We start from the raw sequence: 18106 nt of genomic DNA, 5'->3' as shown, positions 1-18106 counted from the left end.
GAGATTTAGCCCAGCCACCAGCACTCGCCTGGGAGCAGAAGCACATACAATTCAGCAGCTGCCTGGGGCATGGGTTGGTGTTTGGTTGCAGCCTGTAGTGCAGAGGAAACAATCGCCTGAAAGAGAGAATGCGCAAAAAGGGATGGTCGCCTGTTGTCTCACGTAAGAAGGAAGCGATGATCTCCACGCTTGAAGGAGAGAGAGTCTTTTTTTTAATAAAATAAAAGTGAAGTTACAACTAAAGATTTCCACGCATGCATGTGGGGGGGACTAGTGTGGGTAGGTGACCATGCCCACCCCCACACTCACTTAAAAGTGGGGCTCCCCACCTTGGCCCCTAAGTGGGTGCCCAAAGGGGGTGCCCACTTTTAAATAAATGTGAACACCTAACCTTATAAAATAAGAGGTTAGAGATAAAATAATAAAAACAACATGTGTAACATACTTACCACCTGTTCACATGCACCAAAACTCGTCAGAATACAGAGCAGACTTCACGACTCACTGGCAGGCGTCCCTGCTCAGTAAGTAGCACGTCAAGCAGGCAAACACACAAATACATGTCATGCGAAAACAGTTTAAAACATGCAAAATATGTGTGCATGTGCAAATAGTAACATGGACATATCTCCCGTTCATGGAACAAGTACAAAATATCTGTCGGCACAAAACTGGCACGACATAAAAACATAAAAACCTGGTCTTCCTATGGAGTGACAGTCCCATAGGTAAGACACAGTTCCAGGCACGAGTCTCCCTATGGTGTGACAGTCCCATAGGCAAAACACGGCACGAATACTGGCTCTTCCATGGCGTGACAATCCCATGGGTCGAACACAGTCCAGGTCATACACAAGTGGCACTGGTCTTGGCTCCCGTCCATACGACACCATCTTGCTAACACACGGGTGGCACCAGTCTGGCTCTCGTCCATGTCAGCAAAATACTGGCCTCTTCACACGAGACACCGGCCTGGCCTCAAGTGAACGAGACGCAAAAACTGGAGATGGACCAAATGGTCGGCCAATTGGTGTGACACCCCCCCCTCCTCCTAGCTTCGTGTGCTGCAGGCTGTGAGCCCCTCGATGATTCATGCAACTGCCGACCCTGAGTTCATCGCCGCCGACTAGCGACTGCCGGTCTCTTCGCTTTGCTGGCGGCGCTCCTTCGAAGCGGTGCACCTCTTTCTATCCAGTCGGCGACGCGATCCAGGCCTTCTAAGCGGCGCACCCTTTCCAGTCGGCGACGCATCACCTTTACACACAAAAAAATAATAACAAAAAGCCTTATAACTTAAGGCTTATACTTAAGCCTTATTATACACGTGGCTTCCACCAGCCACGTGAAGCAGCCGGCAGCCAGCGCAAGGAAACCCAGCCACCAACTAGCGCGCACAAAAAAAAAAGGACAGAACCCGAGGGCCAGCCTTCAGCGCATTAAAAAAAAAAAAAAGGAAGCGAACACAACGGCCAGCGATCAGCGCCTTTTCAAAAAAAAAAAAACCCATACACTTACCTTACGTGTTCCTACGAAATGGCGCCTGCCTTGGTCTTCTGCGCGCCAACTTCTTGCCGCCTCCCTTCCTCAAAAAGCAGCCTTCTTCATTGCTAGGCTCCTGCGGTCTATGTTGGTGTTCTCCGCAGCTTGACGACTACGACCTTGGTGCTTCTTCTCCAGCAAAACTATTTATTATGACATTCACAGCAACAAGCTGCATTCCAGCGGTTTGAAGCCATGTTCCATCAACAACCAAAAGCTCGTATCGATGAGCTTCAACATGTTTCTCAACAAAAATTCTCTCACCCTAAGCATGGTTCTTCAGAGACAACCAGACACAAAGTATCTTCGTGCGAGCAACGCAAGCCTCAGCATGGATATTCTTGGAAATGTTACAGTTCTAAGCAACCAACTTCTTATTGGAATCATCAGCAACAGAAGCAGCAACATGAAGCTTTCAAAGGATCACATCTTGGAAAGAAATCCGCCATATCAAGATGGGCTTACTTAGTGGCACGTGTGTCCGACCCAAGTCAAGTACTCGGTCGTGAGCGCCGCGACGTTGGACAAGTTTCCCCTCGCGAGCAATGCCCTACATTCAAGTCCTTGCAAGCTCTTGGTGGCAGTGTTGAAGACTTACTCATTCTCACGTTGTGCAAGAGGATCCTTGAGAGGTCTAAGAGGCGCAAAAAACCTCAACCTCCCCCTTCTACATTGGAAGCCTTAATACCTGCTGAGAAAGCTGAAGATTCAGAAGATTCTTGTACATGTGTGACAAATACAATGTCCACAACTTCTTTTCTTGCCGTGACCTAGGCAGAAGCAATAGCCTCGTCACCGCCCGTGCAAAACGGAGTCTTTGCCTCTGACCAGATACTTGACGCCGTGGTGAATGATGATTCTTCTTCAAAAATGAAGACTCCAGTTCTTACCTTCAGTGGTGCAAAGGATAAATCAGACGTAGCCTCTTGCAGCATGACTTCAGTCGCTGCAAATGAATCTTTGAACATAACTTGTCCCGAGAACAACTTTCTAAGCAAAGAAAACCATATGGAAGATATTTCTTCTCAACCTATGACAACACTCGAAGACTTTTGTGTTCTAGAAAAATCAGTGGAATCCCTTTCAGACATCCAACAGGTGGTTGTCGCCTCTGAGCAGGAAAGCGTGGTGACACAATCAGATAATTTACCAATAGTTTCACTTGAAGCAGATAAAGATTCAATCTTTTCTTGGACAAAGCTCGAAGTTACCAATGATGTTAACAAAAGAGTTCCAGATATGATTCTCATACTTTCGGTAAAGATGAGACAAGTTGCAGATGCAGTTAATATTCAGTTTGGTATATGCAAGATTGTTATGGTCAACAATAATGCCATGACATGGGATCTAGCAGCTAGAGCTTTGGATGCAGAAGCAATTCAATCATTTCCCTTCTTCCAGAGTCTCAACAACTACCCCGGAGTCTTATTTTAAGTGGGAGGGAATGTCACGATTGTGACTAACTCTCTTAATCTCTCCTTAATTACTCATGAATCCCTTATTAACTGAAAGGACACCTGTGAAGGGTCACACCCTTACACATGGGTCACTATCAAAGGACATGTCTATTCATTAAAAGACACACCCCTAAGTCCAAAGGACATAACCGTTGACTCAAGAGCCACACCCCTTCCCAGGGATGTGTCTCTTCACTTGTACCCTTTCGGCCTCTATTTAAGAAAGGCCCCTGTCTCAATGCAAATAACTCATATCATCTCAATCTTTCTATCAGCATTTGTCTTATGTTTGTTAATTAAGTCTTAATCATGTTAATGAAGCTATAAAAGCTTTACATTCGTCATCATACCAACAGTTCTGGGGCATGGAACCACAAGGTGGCTTGGCGGTAGACCGCCGTGTGTAGATGAAAGAAATTGTGGCGGATATGTGCAGTGTGGTAGTGAGTTGTGTTGTGAGGGTGGATAGGGGGACAGTAGGTTCCACATCTTGGAGTTGGCGGTAGATGTGGTTGGAGAGGGGGGGAGCGAGAGAGAGTTGAGAGAGAGAAAGAGGCTTTATAGTTGAGACAAGAGAGAGATTTAAAGAGAGGCTAGAGCTTCAAAGTTCAAGTGAACTATGGAGCTTCAAGCTTGAATGTGAGGGAAGGTTGGGGGGGAGGGCACGTTAAAGGAATTTGCTCAAGAGCTCAAGCCTATAGCCAAGACAAGCAAAAAAAGACATTCGAAAATAGTAAAAAAGGGCTGAAACGACACTTATGCAAATGGTTGACATTGCGCCAACAGTCATATCGTATCGTACGATGATATCATACGGAATCGTACCAAACGAATCATACGGTTGGTATTGGTACGAAAAACAACCATGGTTGGCACCATCCAACTTGACAGACTCAGAAAACATATGAAGCATAGACCATCATTGTACTCGGGCTCAAATCTCAAAAAAATGCACAACTCATAAGAAAGCTAGTGTCCACCATAGTGGTTGAGTACTTTAGGTATGGTGCGGTATGGTACGTGTACAATACGAGTACGTAAAGTACGCATCAAGATAAGTACTTTAAGTACGTCCATATTTTTAACTATATATACACACACACACACACACACACACACACACACATATATATAGTAAAGTAAGGAATACTTCCTTACTTTACTATATATATGTATATGTATATACATATACATATATATAGTAAAGTAAGGAAGTATTCCTTACTTTACTATGTATATATATATACATATACATATACATATACATAGTAAAGTAAGGAAGTATTCCTTACTTTACTATATATATATATATATATACATATATATATATATATATACATATATATATATATATATATATATATATATGTATATATATAGTAAAGTAAGGAAGTAAATATACATATATATATATATATATGTATATAGTAAAGTAAGGAATACTTCCTTACTTTACTATATATATACATATATATATATATATATATATATATATATATATATATATGTATGTATGTATATATATATATATATATATGTATGTATGTATATATATATATATATATACATATACTTTAGATATTCCTTACTTTACTATATATATATATATATATATATGTATATATATATATATATAGTAAAGTAAGGAATATCTAAAGTATATGTATATATATATATATATATACATATACTTTAGATATTCCTTACTTTACTATATATATATATATATATATATATATGTATATATATATATATATATATAGTAAAGTAAGGAATATCTAAAGTATATGTATATATATATATATATATATATACATATATATATATATATATAGTAAAGTAAGGAATATCTAGCATCCATACAAAAATAGCATGAAAGAAAATGGTAATGCTAAAATGAAAACTAATCTATTAACTACTGAGCAATGACCACTGACTAAAATAATTAAAAAACGGGCCAAATAAGTGTTGTACATTGAACCTCATATTTGGTACGCAGACCTTATCCGTACGAGGTACGGTACAGACAGCCTCTGCAAGTGATGTGTGTCCACTGGAGAAGAAAACGCAGCCAATGAAGGGGCTGTTGCTGTGTTGCCTGCAACGATGAAGTGCAAGGAAGAGGAAATCCAACCAGCAGCAGCAGATCAGAGAAAAAAGCACAGAAAGGAGAGGCCGAAAACAGGGCTGAAGGTGAGGCAAAAAACACAGAAGCCTAGAGCTCTGATACCATGACAAAGTGTGCACAGAGCAGAAGCAAAGGAAGTCCTAGAATGTGCTGAGCTGAGAGTGCAAGAAGAAGAAGAAGAAGATTGTATTATCGTCCACTTGGGGCCAAATATGATCCAAAGAGAGAGAGAGAGAGAGAGAGAGAGAGAGGGATGTGAAGCCAAAAGGCTGAATATATTGCAATGAATACAATCCCGAGCAAGAGACCTTGTAGGCTCATAAGTGAAGGATACAGAAGGGGGTGTGTCAACACATGAACCACACACGACAACTAATGAACATGAGAATGAGAGAGGCCAGCCCATCTATATATAGGTATGGGGCTGGCTGACTGGAGCTGGCGGGACCTGACCAGAAAAAACCAGAAAAATAGGTGAAAACTAGGGTGGCCAGCCCACAATCAAGGGCCTTAAAAAAAGGGAACTAATATGGGCAGCATACAGGGATGAATTGCTAACAAGGGTTTCCAAAACAATCTCATAATTGGACTTCTTATTTGCATTTGTCTACATTCAACGTTTAGAGGAGTTTGGAATTTGGCTTGTTTATAGCTAGGTCATGGTAGGATTGGTTTAAAGTGTTAATCTTACTTTGCAGCACAAGCATGATTCAGATTACAAGAAGTCGCCAACAAAGTTCATGTAGTTTGGCAAAGCTCCCGCCAAATAATTTACTTGTGCAACACAAGCATGATTCAGATTATAAGAAGCAGCCAACCAATTTCATGTAATTTGGCAAAGCTCCTGCTGATTACTGGTTTGTAAAAATATTCAAAAAAACTTGGGCATGAGAACATGTGGAAAAGTCTTCATTGCATTGTTTACTTTCCAAACACGTATGGAATAAATTCAAGTTGCCTTTTCCTAATATCTGCCTTAGGTATGCAATGAGCGTGCTGTTGTGCCTTGGTTAGTTGCATGTATTGCTATAGAGTTTTTGCATGTGAATGCCATGAAAAAGAAGTTTTAAATAAGAGAAGATAGCATTGAGTTGAATGGCAATTGGCTACATTTCTCCATGAATTTTTTTGGGTGTCCCTTTCTCTTACAACATTGCTCTTTTTTTCTTGGGAAAAAACTGATATATTTTAAGGCCAATGTAAAATATGCTTCTAAAAGTCTATGTCAAGATAAGAAGGGAAGCTTGCGCGGATGCGAAAGCAAACAGTGTACATGGTAGGTGTGGACCTTTTTTTTTGTTGTTGAAAAATATTGAGTTTGTTCTTAATTTGTGTGTGCGTCCAGGATTCTTTGCTTGGGAAGTCCCCCAAAAAAATTGAACTAAAGAATCACTTTGTGTGTTTTCCATTTTGTAATGTCTTAATGTTATAAAATCTTGGAAAGTAAATTGGAAAGCTAGAACTTGGAGAAAGAGATGGAAGCTCCTCTGGGAATCTAACTTGCCCTTGAAATTTCATGTTTTTTTGTGGAGAGTGTGCTTAGTTGCTCTACCAGTTGGATCCAAACTTCTTCAGAGGAACTTTACTTCAGGTTGCTACCCAAGGTGTAGGTCAGCCCCTTGGAAGATGGGAAGCATACATTCTGGGGGTGCCTTGCCAGAGGGGATTTTTGGCCAGGATAGGGAAATGGGTAGTTAGATGTTTGGGAGTGCAGGGACTTTGGGGAGATTGGGTCTTGGGAAGGGGAGTGGAATCTGAAGAGGTTACTAACTGGTTGTTCAGTATTATAAGATATGGTTGCTTATGGGAGATTTGGATATCTAGGAATAACTTATTGTTTCATAATGGTGGGGAAACTGGTTTGAATGTCATCGAAATAATGTATAACTGTGTTCATTTGGGCAAATCTGTATATTATGTTAACAAGTTGAACGATGCTAACACACTTCAGGCAATACAATCTCTCCTCAATGGAATCAGATGATCTGCAATACAATAAACCTTGGTACATACTAGGATTCCCTAACAGAAGATTGTATACAGGCTTACCTAACTAAGGAAGGCAAGATCAGGCTGCCCAAGTTTGGACCCAAGACCAAGAGGTGGTATCTCAAGGAGAAACATCCTGTGTACACTTTTGTGGCATTCGTGGAAAATCCCTTGGATACTAGACTTATGGTGAAGGTTTGGTCAAGCAAATATATATTAGAAAAGCTCCCAGTGAGCCTATGATGATAGCCTGTATGCAGTTAGGCTACCATGTGTTGTGGAGTTAATCTTCTTTTGCTTGGGAGAATGAAAGATGGGACATGCTGTGCATATTACTGAATTGTAGTAAATATGACTTGGAGTAGGATGGGGGTTCAAGAGCTTTGTAAAAGGACTCTATGATGTAAATATTTTCAGTGTTAATATTACAAATATTTTTCCAAAAAAATAAAAGGCCTCGTTTCCATGTTATACCATGCTTAGAGCAAGGGGGTGTCTTAGTAAGCTAATATAGATTGCTATGTGTGTTCAAGCTCTTGTATGAAGCCCGACATGAGTTTCACGTGTTGGCATCATGTTGTCCTTTTGTATCACATGATTGCAGTCTCGAGTCCAAATCACCATGTGTAACAAAGTGGAATAGTCTCATATGAATAATGGACCCAAGGCCAATTGACCATGCCCATTTCTTGATCAAGAAATCAAGAAAATCAAGAAAGTCCAAGAAAATGTAGAAAATTTTAAAAAATTGGATCAAAGACATGAGCTCTGATACCAATGAAAGAAAGTGGCAACTAGATTAGCCTAGATTTAGCCTTATTAACCTTGGATTAGTCTAGATTATGGAGATTAGCCTACAGAGTAAAAGACTTGTGTATTCTTGATTATCAAAAGGTACCAAAAATATGGCGTATGTGGCCTATATACAAAACCCCTCTTTTCACACTATCATAAGTGTTGTCCATAGGCATGGTCAATTGGCTTTGGGCCCATTATTCATATGAGATCATTCCACTTTGTTACACCATGGCTATTGAAGGCCTTCTCAAGCATCTCCACCTTCGCTCCAAAGGGGGGTTTGTTGGGATTCAAAGCCTTGTGTGTGTCCATCTCGTGTGTGTTTGAACTTATGTTTGTGTGTCTATATGTGTGTGTGAATAGTCCCTAAAAGGGTTATTATGTTAAGTAGTATTGAACAAACTCTTATGAGTGGATAGGAATGTTCGTGCATGTTAGGGATTAGGATTTTAGAGAAACAAAGACACACACACACAACGATGGTACACAACAACAAGCTCTCAAGAGAGTGAGAGTGATTGTGATTACTACTCAAAGTAGAGATACAAGATGTGTGGAGCAAGGAACTTGACTCCACAATATCATAATACAATAAAATAAGTGTGGTGTTCTTTCACACCTAATATCCAAGGGGAAAAACCCAAAGGGAGAAAAGTTCCCTTGGTAGCCCAAGTTCACATGTGGCACTATTCATAGCATATGTGGCATAACTTATAGCATATATGCCAATAAACCCCCCTGTAGTGGCAATGTGAAGTTGTACGAGGTCGATAGTAGCAGATCACTCTCTGTAGGAGAGTAAGCCTAAAGCTTTGCGAGAAGCTTCAAACTTCTCTCGAGGCCTTCATGAATAGATTTGCAACATTGTCCTGTGTAGAGTAGTAAGATAATGTGATCTCCCCTGCCTGAATCCTCTCTCTGACATAGTGATAATGAATCTCTATGTGCTTAGTGCGTGCATGAAACACTGGGTTTTGTGCCACGACTATAGCACTCTGACTGTCAGTGAGTATGGTGGTGGGTGTCTGCTGACACTCACGAAGATCAGTCTCATCAATCTCTTTAGCCATATACACAATCTACTGTAACTGTAAAGGCTGACCTATACTCAGCCTCACAAGTAGATGTGGCGACAGTGGGCTGCTTTTTGCTAAGCCATGATATGCATGAATGCTCCAAAAAGAAACAATTCCCACGGGTGGACTGCCGTGTATCATAGTCACCAACCTAGTCCGAATCATTGTAAGCATGTAATTGCACCTCAGCTATGCATAAATTTGCTACATTGGAAAACCCCAAACTGAATATCTAGGCATGTGTTGCATAAATATATGAGGCAACCCACTGCTTGGCTGTAAACATTCATATTAAAAGGCTCTCCAACATCATACATGCTCAATTTCAGCCCTGGATCCATCGGAGTAGAGATGGGCTTACAATCTTGAAACCAGAATTTGTGCAACAACTTTTGAATGTATTTCGATTAGTGTACATAAATCCCAAGATCTGTCTGCACAAATTGTATGTCCAAATAATAATGCAACAATCCCAAAGATTTCATCTCAAATGATGATTGCAATTCAGCTTTGAATGCTGAAATTTTATCCATGTCATTCCACATAAAGAACGAGCATAATCAAAGTGTCATGATCCTCTTTCACATAGAGAGTGCTCTCCGTTGGACTATTGCAAAATCCTTGCGTGGTCAAATAAGTATGGATCTTCTCATACCAAGCTCGAGGAGCTTGTTTGAGACCGTAAAGTGCTTTTCAAAGCTTGCATACTTTGTTTTCATGACCATGCAACACAAAACCAATGGGCTGATTTACATACACTTCTTCCTACAAATCCCCATTAAAAAAAGCTGATTTTATGTCCAATTGATGCACTTTCCATCCATGATGGGCAGCGAATGCAACAACACATCTAACTATGGCCATACGAGAAGTGGGTGCAAAAGTCTCATCGTAATCAATGCCTTTTTGTTGGGCATATCCTTTGGCTACTAGCCTCGCCTTGTACTTGTCAATGGTACCATCAGACTTTCTTTTTAACTTGTAAATCCACTTTGTGCCAATGAACTTCTTGCCCCAGCAGGCAAATCCCAAGTGCTGTTTTTATGGATAGAATCCATCTCATTTTGCATGGCTTGCATCCGATGCTCATCCTCATGAGCCTCTTCAAATGAATCTGGCTCATCTGCATCACAAAGTGTACTCATGTAAGCAACATCTGTGTGTTCTCTTGCATTACGTGAACTAGCCCGTGTCCTGCTACTACCAAGTGGAGCTGAAAGTTTGCTCTCCTGTAAAGTACGGAGTAGCCAATGAGGCACAACTCTAGCCTCCTCCGTTGCTGTCCACTCTTGCTCCACTGAGGTGTAATGAGCTCATTCATGGGCTGATTTGGAGCACTCAAATGCTGTCCATTGGGCAAAGTTGATGGTGGCTGATCTGTAGAGCCATCAATTCCCAATGGGAGAAGTCCTTCAAACATGTTATGTGGGCCCGAAGGTGGCTGTCCAAAAAATTCAGCCAATGGTTGGTCTGAATTTTCAACAAATACAGTAAAGAGACAGTAGTCTTTACTGCCACTGCTATATGCACTTGGTAGCTTTATCATCAAGCTTACCTCTCAACTGTTGAGGTACATGCGCATATGCTATACATCCAAAAACTCTAAAGTGATCAACTTTAGGTTTCCTTTCGTGCCAAGCCTCATATGGCGTGACGGTTTTCAATGCTTTGGTAGGGCATCTGTTCAACACATGTATAGCACACATTATTGCCTCCATCCACAGAATTTGTGAGGCAATCCTTTGCCTTTAACCATGCATCTAGCCATTTCCATCAAAAACATGTTCTTTCTCTCACCAACACCATTTTGCTAAGAAGAATATGGCATCGTGCATTGATGCTTTATGCCTTTCTCTGCCACCATAAATGCTTTGAAAGCAATGGACATGTATTCCCCCCCTCGATCTCTACGGAGGGGAGGGTCTGCACTTTGCAGCCTGTTTGATTTTCAGCTTGTGCCACAAAATGCTAAAAACATGCAAATACATCAGATTTGGCCTTCAAGGGATACACCCATGCAAATATGGAGTAATCATCGATAAAGGTTACAAAGTATAGATGCTTTCCAAAAGATGGTGTCTTCATAGGACCACACACATCACTCTACACAAGCTATAATTTTCGGACAGCCCTTATTGATTCATCTTTTGGGAATGCATTTCTGTGCATCTTACCCAATATGCACCCTTCACATACATGTTTTGGTGGCAGCTCTACACATGAGGCATATCCTATACCATATTATGCCTTTGCAATAGCATTAAACTGCCATAGTTCACATGCCCAAACCTGGCATGTCACAATTCTACCTCGAGCATGGCAAGTGTAAGAGTGGTAACCACATGAGCATCATACTCTCTCCTGTCAAACCAGTCAAGCTGATATAACCCATGGTACAACGTGCCGGAAGTGACCAATGCATAGCCACCTTCACGGTCTTTCACTGTGCATCTGTCGTCCTCAAAGTTCACTGCATGTCCTCTTTTAGCAAAAGAGGAGATGGACAACAAGTTCTTCTTAATTCCTGGCACATACAATACATCTGAAAGACATAAGTCTACACCATCTGTTGTTGTGAGGATCACCTCACCAACACCTTGAACTGGATAAGAAGAATTGTTTGCACATGTTACCCGCTTGCCTTCTTGGGCAGCCATACAGATCCCTCCGTGAGGTGATGTGTTTAGAAGCACCACTGTCAAAATACTGTGTTGTGTGTTTCATTGACACTAAGAGACATATACTCCAAAGATGCATCATAACTGCAAGTGATGAAAGTCCACTCATCCTGCACAAGATTTACTGATGTATCATCTTTCCCTATAGGTGATGAAGAAGAATCTACAGCCATGCCACTTTCCTTCTTCTTCTCCTTTGCAAGCCTCTTTTCGCACTCTTTCAAGTAATGACCTGGCTTCTTGTAGTAGTGACATTTGCCCTTCTTTTTGGGCTTGCCTGCATCATTTTTAGCCTTTTGTGAAGGCTGTCCCGAATCAGCCTTTGGTTGAAAACTATGTTTGGCTTTTCCCTTGCCCTTGTCTTGGGCAGCAAAAGCCCCATTACCACGCATGATGGAAGATTTGTTCTTTCGATTCTGCTCCTCCTGTACAAACCAACCAAATCTTCAAACAAGATTGGTTCAGGGTTACCCCGCATAGATAGAGTGAGCGATGTGTGGAAATTTAAGTAGGTTTCTGGCAAAGATGATAGTGTTTTGGGAACCAACTCCTTTTCGGAATGACCTCATCAATGTTGAGCAGATGCTCCCGAAGATCCTAGATCTTCGTAAGATGATCAGTCTTACTATCACCTTCATTCATGTCCAAGTTCTCAAGATCTTTCTTGAGAAATGCAACCCTGGCCTCATTCTTTGCTTGATACATGATTTCAAATACATCCCAAGCTCGCCGTGAGGTCCTGCAAGACCGAAAAGGTGGTATGATTGATCGCTTTACTGACAAAGCAATAAAAGCCATCGCTTGGGCATCTCGAGTATCCTATCTCTTCTGCTTCTATGAGGAAGTAGTTGGTACTGCTGCTTGTTCAGCACCGCGGGGCGGCCAAGCTGCCTACACTTGAATCTTGTAATGAAACAATGAATTCACAAAAGCCCCTTGATTTGAACCAAAAATAGTTACCTGATTTTGAAGAGTTGCTCTGCAGGCATTGTTGTCTTGGTGCTGACTCTCCATCGATAGAGTCTGATTGTGCATGGAGCGACAGATTCAACAGGCGGGATTTGCTGATGGGCTGCTGTAAGTTTTGTGGTTGCTGACATGACGGGAGCATCGTTGAAGGGCAAGAGACGACGAGCTCCTCAGGCGAGCTACAGAAAGTATGTGCAGACGGGAGCTTTTGTGTGCAGATGGACTGCTCTGTGGATTGCAGCTGGTGGGAGCTTCTATACTAAACTGGTTCGCCTATCTACATATGGAAGCAACATGCGGACGGGATGGCATGGTGCTGGAGGGGACAACGACGGGAGCTGCTTTGCTGAAGGCGACCAAGATGCAGGCACATGCGACGGGAGCGAGACAAGCACATGGGAAAGCACTGGACGGAGTGTGGCGAGACGGCCACGGCACAGATCAAGCGATGACGGCCATGGCCATGGCACAGATGGGCGACAAAAAACCGGCCCGATTTTTGGGAAAAAACCCGGGCTTTGCCACGTAAGCCCAAAAGAGGTCTGAGCTCCACCTTAGGCCACCTCATGATCTTGGAGCGTTGCCAATGGGCGAGGTGGTGGTGGAGCCCTCCCCATTAGCTCCGCCCCCTTTGGAGGCTGAAACAGGCGATGGAAGAGATAGGCGGGCGGAGCAGAGGCAGCAGGGGAAAGGGCCGTAAAGTCAGAGATGACGACGGATGGAAACGTGCAGGCGATTGACGGAGTGCATAGGAGTCGTCGAAAAATCACTAAAAGTCGGCCGACAGGAACTCCACCGCACCAGGGGGCTGCAATTTGGCTCTGATACCACTGTTGGGGATTAGGGTTTTAGAGAAAAAAAGACACACACACACACAAAGATGGTACACAGCAGCAAGCTCTCAAGAGAGTGAGAGAGATGGTGATTGCTACTCAAAGTAGATAGATACAAGATGTGTGGAGCAAGGGAGTTGACTCCACAATATCATAATACAATAAAATAAGTGTGTTGTCCTTTCACACCTAATATCCAAGGGGAAAAACCCAAAGGGAGAAAAGTGCCCTTGGTTAGCCCATGTTCACATGTGGCACTACTCATAGCATATGTGACATAACTCATAGCATATATGCCAATAATGCACTTAATAGTATGTGTTATTTGTAGATAAGGCTGCAAGCCTACAAAAGCACTATACTTGGTGAGTGAACACCACTTGAATCATCAATCAATTTACCATCATTGAGTCGTGTGTGTGTGTTGTCTACACACACACACACACCCCATGGATTATTTTCCACCTTAGATTAGGGTGTCTTGTGCAAACCCTAATGTCTTCACTATTGTTGTTGCAAAAAATCCGGGTTTTCATGCATAAACAAAGCACGTTGAGCTCATTATCATTATGTGAGAGAGAGACTTCATGCATGCGACATCAACCTCGTCTATTGTCAAATTGAGCATGACATGGCATACATCTTCACTAAGGGGTTTCCTACAGATAAGTTTGAAGCTTTCCCTGCAAAGTTTTAAGCTTGATATAATTATATGTGATCAAATGTGACTGAGTACGTCCACATTTCCATTATAGGGGGGATTGTGACATACATGTTATTGGAAATGTGTACTAGGCATTAGTATTAGTTTGGCCATTCATAAAAAATTTCATGGCCCTAGCAATAAGTACCACTTAGATAAGCGCTGACTTTTGATGTAACTAGGTTGCTTCTTTCATTTTCAATATATCGTGGAGTTTTGTCTCCTGCTTGTGTGCTTCCCTACCTTTTGTACTTGCAGGTCACTCTCTGCCAGCACTGTACCGTATTCTCTATGGCTGGGGTTATGTGGGATTTTTCTATCATGGTTATTATTTGGCATTTTTATTCTCAGCTGAATATTTTCCATTTGTTAAGGCTATATGTATTTGGGAAAGAATCAATTTATGCATTTGGATATTGGCCTGGATATATGGAATCATTTGTATATGGTTATTTTTGGTATTTGTATTTGGATCATCTAGCAAGAACCCCAATGAATGGGTGAGTCCCCACTCCTTGGCAATAAAGATATCCAAAGAGAGGGAGTGGGGATCGGGTCGACCCTAGAGTGGCGTCACATGTGCAAGCTCTAATTTCATCTTTTATGTGGATGTTTTTAGCATTATTATGTTTTTGTGATTATGGATATGTGTCAAGGATGTGGTCATGTTTAATGTTAAATATGCAATGATGGTAGTACAATGTGTGAAAGGTCTAAGTCCCCTAGGTGGTTTGGTTTCATAGAAGACAAGGAGAGACAGACCTTATACATTGTGTAATGCAAAACATGAGTGTTTACTATGATGAAGTTGTTGGATCTTGGATGAGATTCTATCAATGCAGACCTATCTACTGATGCATACAAGATGCCTTGTTGCTTCACAATTATGATGATCTCCAGATGCTTGTGTTAATGGTTTAGAACTTTATTCTAGCTAGTGGTGTCAATACTTGTAGGTGCAAGAATGAGATTATTATGAACTCTAAACTACTATTTTGTAGGGTGTTATAGTATGAACTCTAAACTACTATTTTGTAGGGTGTCATAATGCTAAACTACCCTTTTATAGGGTGTCATGATGCTAGTCGTGGAGCCCTTTTATGACCCCAAAAAAGTTGTCCAAGGGTTCATGTATTGTGTTTATATGTGTTGAACTTGTGTCCCAACTATTGGTGCATGTCTTGGGCACCTCCAAGCACCTATTGGGATGTATAAACAGCCCCAAATAGGCCATATTTTATCACATACCTTATCGACAAGGTGGTTGCAAGTACGAAGCATGTCCACGTGGCACACATGGGTGATGCACTTGACCACAATGATATTTAAGTTCAGATAGCCAATTCACAAGTTGGGCACCCATGTTGAAACTTGTTAGCCATGATTTAAGTGTCGTTTGAATCAGCCACTTACCCTTACAAAACCAATGAAATACACACGAGGCCTGAAATAAGTTCATGAAAACATCCATGAAGGTCTCAAAATGCCAATGGCTTCTCATGGACATTCTCGTGCATTGAAATCCAAGTATTTTCACATTTGGCAAAACAAGTGCACATGTGTATTTGTAACAGGGCGGAGTTTGTTTTGTGGAGTCATTAATGGTAAACAAACTTGTCATGTATCATATGGTAATGTGACATGCTATAAAGTTCTAGTGAATAAAATATCCTTTATAATTTACATGTATAGCCTGTATGCATTGCCTTTGTTTCTCCTCCTAATTGTGTAAGAGTTGTGTTGTATGATTTTTTTAAAAAGGTATGAAGATGTTAGTTGGACGAAAGTATCAAAGTAGTATATTATTTTGGGTGGGAAGAGAAGTACAAGGTGTAAAGAAGGTGGATGAGATCTCAATGTGGTGTTAACAATAACACTATATACAAATGAGGGTTGACCATTGTGTGTGTGGACTTTGGAGCATGGTGTAGGTGAGTAAATATCTTAAGGGATTCAAAATCACTAGTGTCTGGCATGGAGACAAGGACATGAACAATAGCAAGGCATGCTATGATTGTTTGCATGAATTCTCTACCCAAATAATTGTGTCCAAAACAGAGGTAAGCATGAAGTTAGAAAGCATCCTAAACCATTAAAAAAATCAAAAAACACTTAAATAGTTGCATTATAACCATTACCTAGCATTAGAATCCTTAATCTCATACCATCAATTCCGAGAAACCACAAAAATTAAGACCAAACGAGCATTTGAGGTAGCGTACATGAGCCCACAGTCCCGCACAAAAAGATGGGAGGTTGTAGACATGACTCCACAATCTCACATAAAAAGACAGGAGCCTGGACACGTGATCCATAAGTCTAGATAGGTGAGTGTGAGCTTGGATATGTGAACTTGCTAGCGTGAGCATAACACCTAATATAATACAAACTATTTGTTATGGCCATAAAGACCTGTACATACACACCTACCTATGTCCTTGGAAGATTTTTTTATCATACAACCTGTATCATTCATAAATTCCAAGGAAATTTTTTCTTTTTCACAATTATTGAAAGATGAAGTACACTTATTATTTAATAATTGTACACCAACCTTGTCATAGGCCCAGCCCAGTGTCTAGATTTTCGTGTCCCATGTAGGCTCTTTTCTAATAGGGAAGTACATGAGCCGAGCTCACACAAAAAAAGCATGAGCCTACATATGTGAACCTGGACACGTGAACCTACATACGTGATCTTGGAGACACATGAACTTGGACACGTGAGCTAAGAGACGCAAGTCTAGAGATGTGAACTTGCAGACGTGAGTTCAAACACGTGAACATGCAAATGTGAGTGTAGAGGCTCTGATGGTTGTTATGGTTTCGCTCGTCCCCGACCTATCATAAGGCGGTTTGCCATCCTACCCACGCAACGAGTACTTATCTATTGTAATGGTGTTGGAACATATGAAGCAACCTTACCATATGCTTAATGTCAAATAGGGAAAGTTTATGGACATAGTGTACATAGTTACTTAAGAGTAGTAAGTGTACATAGTTACTTAAGAGTAGTAATAGAGGTGGACCATTTTTAAGTTTGATCTGGCTAGTGTGAAAACTAGTCATTTGTGTATGTGTCATTTTTGACAATAAGCAATACACAATCATTCCCTTGCAATAGTTTACTTGTGAGCTCTTCCTCTTCCCTCTTCTTGCTTGCTTGTATGCCTTTGAATCTTGCTTGCTTGATGGATGTAGATGATTTTCTTCTTGTAATAGCTTCTTCTTCTTCTTCACCACCTATGTGAGAGCCGTTGTGAAGGACTATCTCTTCTTATCTTCATCTAGGCATTGAGAGCTCTCCCTTCACCGTATTGGGTAAGGAGCATTTTGGTGTGACAAACAGAGAGGATGGGACGGACGAGTTAGCGTACCCATAATGAGAAGTTGCATTTGCGGCTCAAAAGCAAGACCCAACAACGACACATGCTTCCACAAGGCTAATGCAAGCTCTTAACTCGATCATATTTAGCATTGCTGCTGCTAGGGACTAGCTTAGGGCTTAGCTTTGTTTTTTCATCCATTCTAAGCTATTTAGGATCCCCTAATATTGCATGGTGATGATTATGAGGTCACACTACGAAAAACATTGGTTTTAGAGCCATTAGATGTGTTTGTCTGTGTGTTTGATTTTTATTTGAAGCTTCTTTTGCATTAGGGCATTCTGTTCATACATTGGTAGGGCCAAACCTTGATGTTTTAGTAATTTGTATGAAATTGAAGTCCAAGAGGCTTAGATTTCATTGCTTTGTTTCAAGAATTAGCTTAGCAATTGTGATTAGGAGTGAAATCCACTTCAAAAACATGAGCATTAAGTTCCATTAGGTTGAATTAGACTGAAATTGTCAATTTTTGTTCATACACTATATATTTTTTCACAATTTGTTCATGCATTGTGAAATTAAGAAGCATGTTAAATCATTTTAAAAATAAA

At 41.0% G+C, this 18106-nt stretch overlaps 1 protein-coding gene across 1 annotated transcript in view; it reads left to right on the top strand.

Annotated features, from left to right (window-relative positions):
* LOC147617174 (uncharacterized) overlaps positions 1 to 6092 on the top strand; it is a 35493-nt gene extending 29401 nt beyond the window's left edge. Inside the window, exon 2 of the mRNA XM_086776782.1 lies at positions 5823 to 6092. Coding sequence (XP_086632908.1) covers positions 5823 to 5870 — 48 coding nt within the window. The 3' untranslated portion in view covers positions 5871 to 6092. The remainder of the gene's footprint in view (positions 1 to 5822) is intronic.
* Positions 6093 to 18106: the final 12014 nt, after the last annotated feature.

This window comes from Cibotium barometz, chromosome 37 (assembly GCF_041138505.1).
Source record: "Cibotium barometz isolate CiBa-2024 chromosome 37, ASM4113850v1, whole genome shotgun sequence".
Taxonomy (NCBI): Eukaryota; Viridiplantae; Streptophyta; class Polypodiopsida; order Cyatheales; family Cibotiaceae; genus Cibotium; species Cibotium barometz.
The sequence above is the reverse complement of the archived record's forward strand: the minus strand, read 5'-3'. Positions and strand labels throughout refer to the sequence as shown.